The 4466-nt window shown below is 31.6% G+C and overlaps 1 protein-coding gene across 1 annotated transcript; it reads left to right on the top strand.

The window, feature by feature from the left end:
* Positions 1-1093: 1093 nt before the first annotated feature.
* On the top strand, positions 1094-3803 carry LOC112796729 (uncharacterized). The gene is made up of 5 exons (XM_025839311.3): positions 1094-1383; positions 2175-2274; positions 2396-2449; positions 2643-2694; positions 3382-3803. The coding sequence occupies exons 2-5, from the start codon at positions 2189-2191 to the stop codon at positions 3589-3591; spliced, it is 402 nt and encodes a 133-aa protein (XP_025695096.1). The 5' UTR covers positions 1094-1383; positions 2175-2188; the 3' UTR covers positions 3592-3803.
* Positions 3804-4466: the final 663 nt, after the last annotated feature.

The following is a 4466-nucleotide window of genomic DNA, read 5'->3' as shown; positions in this document are numbered from 1 at the left end:
TGTTGCACAAATATCATATGAATCTTTGTTTTACGTTCTTGACTATAAAAATAATTAAGTTTAAATGATTTCATTAATCATTACAAATTTTAATATAAAAATTTAAGAATTGATATTTTAATTCATAAAACATAAAAGTTGATTTTATGTTTATTAAAAATTATATTTAATAAAATTATTGAAATTATTTAATAAACAATTTTATTAAATATTTTTTAGAATGTAATTTTAATAAAGTAGTAGGGTAACATCTTTTATATAATTATTCAATTATATCTTTTATTTTGCATGATCATTTACGATTAATTTTTTTATATATGAATAATTTTAACATAAAATATGAGAATATTGACTATTTTAATATTTTATACCGTTATAGTAATAGCATAAAATATTATTAATATTTTATAAAAAATACTTTTTAATTATAAAAAAAGACAAAATACCATTGATATTTTGTAAAGGCTCACAACAATATATAGGGCTTGTTTGGGTGAGCTTCTAAAAAAAGATCTTTTTTCGAGTTATCCTTTTTTAAAAGATCTTATAGAGAAGTAAAAGTAATTTTATGTTTGGATATCTCATGTAAAAAGGTCTTTTTATCTATCAATTATGTTTGGGTATAACAATATAAAAGTACTTTTTTGTTTATTTATTACATGAAAAACATCTTTTTTTAAGGAAAAAAGATCTTTTAAAAAAAGATGTAAATTGCAGCTTCTCAAAAAAGATCTTTTTTTTATTTTACTAGTGCTTTTACTTTTACTACTAGAAATTTGCCAAACACGTTAAAAAATAAAAAAAGATTTTTTTTATTGAAAAAAGATATTTTTTTAACGCCCAAACATGCACATAGTATATAACACATAAATTTAGTTATTTTTAAAAAATTCATTCTTAATAATCTAATATTAGAAAAAAATGATCATTTACGTTATTAATGTAAAATGTAATTTATTTGTTGGCTTAGAATTATGTAATTGTATGTGTAAGCAGGACATTAAAATTAATTTTTTTTATAATTTTACTAAATTAATTCAATTTTAATAAATATTAAATTAATTTTATAATTTTGATTTATCTTTTTTTCCATGGTACCACAAATGTAACAATGCCAACAAGATGGAATCATAGCTCATTGACTTGCCAAAACTCTCTTCTTTCTCTCCCTCTCTGCTCTGCGCTGCACTGCTGCCGGAAGAACATTGGCGGCGCGCCAGGCACCACCGTCCTGCTCCAGGTCCTCCTTTCCGTCTTCACTCGCTGCCATCTTCTGTTGTGTTCTCTCAGCCTTCTGCCAAAGCCGCTGCTCGCCACTGCAAGCCGTCGCTGCTCGCCGCCGTTCCTCACCGCGGCTGCAAGCCACGGTCCCCTTTCTCTCTGGTCCGTAACTTAGTTTCTGTTCCAATGTTCCCAGCCTTTTTTTACATAGGTTCAGTGGTATAAATTATAAACCTCCTTATTTGTTGGTTTGAAAACATGATGAGACAATGGCTTTGGTGTTTCTTTTGAGTTGTTAGTTTCTAAGTTCTATATCTTATGTTTTATGGTGTGTTATGACTTAATGTTATGTTTATTTATTGAATTTGCTATTGCATTGGCTGAATTAATTGGATTCCTTATTATTAGAAAATTGCGCAAATTGATTAGATTTTATAATTTATTACCTTTGCAATTTTTCTGCATTTTTTTTGTCTGCATACACATGTTTTTTTTAGGTAATCCTCCATTTTCCGGAAAGCATGGCTGATTTTTGGCTCACCTTCATAAGCCGCCATCCGCAATAAAAAAACTATGGTGCCTCGTAGCTTTAATTCCTTGATGTAAACATTGTTGTAGGTTAATATTTTTTATTTCTGGATTTTGTTTTGCAATTGCGTGTTCATATCAGAATACACCCTCGCTCTGTTTTTTGGGGTGTCTATTTAAGAGTGAGTACAAGCTGTTGGAAGATATGAATTGGAATGGGAAATAAATTGGATTTGTGTAACAATGATTCAATCGCTATATTAGTATAGGTCTGAATCTGACATGTGACAAATTTTCTATTTGTTTCTGTTGTGCAAAATGGTAGAGCATATAGTTGCTGCTACGGCTTCTGGCTGTGTTGTTTCATATGTTTTGGGTCTAAAACAAATATATTCGTCTCATTTAGGCTAATTTTTGTCCTTTAGATCCAGTGAGCTAGATGGAATCCACAAGTTCCAGAATCAATGATCCAAACACTAAACCATTTTCTAAGAGGCTTCTGTTTGATCGCCGCTATGGATGGGTGTAATCTCTTCTCTCTCTCTCTCTCTCTCTCTCTCTCTCTCTCTCTCACATTGTTACACACGCACAACATATTGTCTCATGCTGTATTTTACAATTAGTAATATTGATTTCTGTCCGACAGAATTGATGAATGGAAAGACCCATCGGAGGAAGCACTTGACGGTGGCCGAGGAATGTAAGATGCTTCCCTTTTCTTTTAACTCACTCTACTTTGAACTGAATGGACAAATTAAGGTAGGATAGAGATGAAATGCCACCATATAATAATATCACTTTATATGCATCATGTGGTCTTTGGCTTAATGTGCTTATTTGAAGTTGTGCAGAGAAATTCTATGCTGATTATTTTTCCTTGATCTGTCAAAAAGGTTTTGTGTATTCCCACTCGTCAAAGCTTTGGTGCAGAAAGTCTCCCAATCGGTACAATGACAATTTTATCAGTGACTTACATTGATTGGACTTGAATTTAGGTCATTATTTCATTGAATTACCTTCTTTGGCTGTTGGTTTGTTTCATGCTTTATTTTTTTAGCTGACCCATTTTGACATGTACCACATTTTCTTTGTTTCACTATTGTTATCTCATTTAACATTCGTAATTTAAGCTGAAATAGTTACAAGAAGAGGGGATCCTTTTCCCTATTTTTATGTGTGTTACTTGTCATACAAGATTTATCGTTTTAGATGATCCCGTGTGTTTGAATTTTAATAAGACATTTGAATAAGAGAACTTGATCTATCAACATATGTTGTTTTATAGCAAAGGCTCTATCATAGGGTTTTGATATATATTCAGTTAACTTTTACTTTACAATTAGAAAGCTATACTTAATAGTTTCTTTCATTACTGACATTACTCCATAAAGTGTTTGAGTAACATGAAGACTCAATCAGTGGAAGATGTTGAGTAGGCTGTTTGCAACTCATTACATTTTTGTAGCTTATGATGATTAGTTATTTTGTGCTTGTTTGGTGTGCATTGTCAAACACATTTCTGGTTTGGTCAACTAATTATTACATGAATGACAACTATCATGGTCCCCATCCTGTTCACTGGTAGGGTGAAATACACCATTTAACTTATGCCTTCTTACAATTTCTTTGTAGATCAATCTTGCTGCAACGTCAGCCATGAAAGTTTCTGAACAGCAACAGCTGTTTCCCCATCAGATGCTGCAGCATGCGCTAGATGATGGTGTTCATGATTTAATGTCATCCTTAAAGAATGCAGGTTACAAAGGTTTCATCCTCAACAATAATTCACAGCCACGAGTTTCTAGTAACTCTACTCAGCAGGATACAGCAAGCAATGAATGATGGAGGCACAAAGCTCGCGTTATTCCTAAACTGCTTTATGATATGCAGGATCTTAGTTGAATTATTCGTTTTAAATTTATAATCCATGAATGAAATCTATATATTCATGTACATGGTTGTCCTACTTATCATTCCAATACTTTTGTAACTTTGAAATCATGGTTGGGCATTCACGTGAGCTAGTAAACCAAGTCCATTCTCTGTTGGCGTTATACACTTCAATAGTAAGGCCCTTAGTATAGGCATGCAGTAGGGAAGAAAGTTCTTTAAACAGTGTAAAATACAAGCAAATTGTTCTTCCTACTGAGAAATGCATTCAGTAGAAAGCCAACTTAAAAAAAATGTAGACATGTGAGTCAGTTATTTGTACTATTAACCAACAGGTATCAGATAAGTGAATGAATGAATGAATGGGAAGTATGTCTAACTAACAGGGTAAATTTAACCAACTTTAGGGTAACATGGCTATGTTTGTCTTTTCGAACGCGATGAGTTAAAGTTAAAAATTCATACTCTATATCTATTTTCCAATTTGTTCTTAGGTTTTATTTATACTCGATTTTCATCCATCTGAACTCGGTTTTATTGTCACTCGAAAATAATAAGGTTTCATCAGAACTCAGATAAGTGTTTAAAAGTAGTCCTGATCAATATTTAGTGTTCAATTTGGATCAAGAAAAACATAATTTTCACCCAACCCAAAAAACAGTCTTACTAACTATTAGTGTAGTATGTCCCCTTTAAGTTGGAATATAAGAAACCAAAATTCCTAACTTGGATTGTGGATTCATGGGTATATATTGAAATTGGGATTGTTCTAGTGTCTTAAAATTCTAGGAAAGCGTCTTTTCTTATTTTGTGTCATTTATTACATA

Source organism: Arachis hypogaea, chromosome 4 (assembly GCF_003086295.3).
Source record: "Arachis hypogaea cultivar Tifrunner chromosome 4, arahy.Tifrunner.gnm2.J5K5, whole genome shotgun sequence".
NCBI classification, from domain to species: Eukaryota; Viridiplantae; Streptophyta; class Magnoliopsida; order Fabales; family Fabaceae; genus Arachis; species Arachis hypogaea.
Note: the sequence above shows the minus strand (reverse complement) of the source record. Positions and strands in the feature narration are given on the sequence as shown.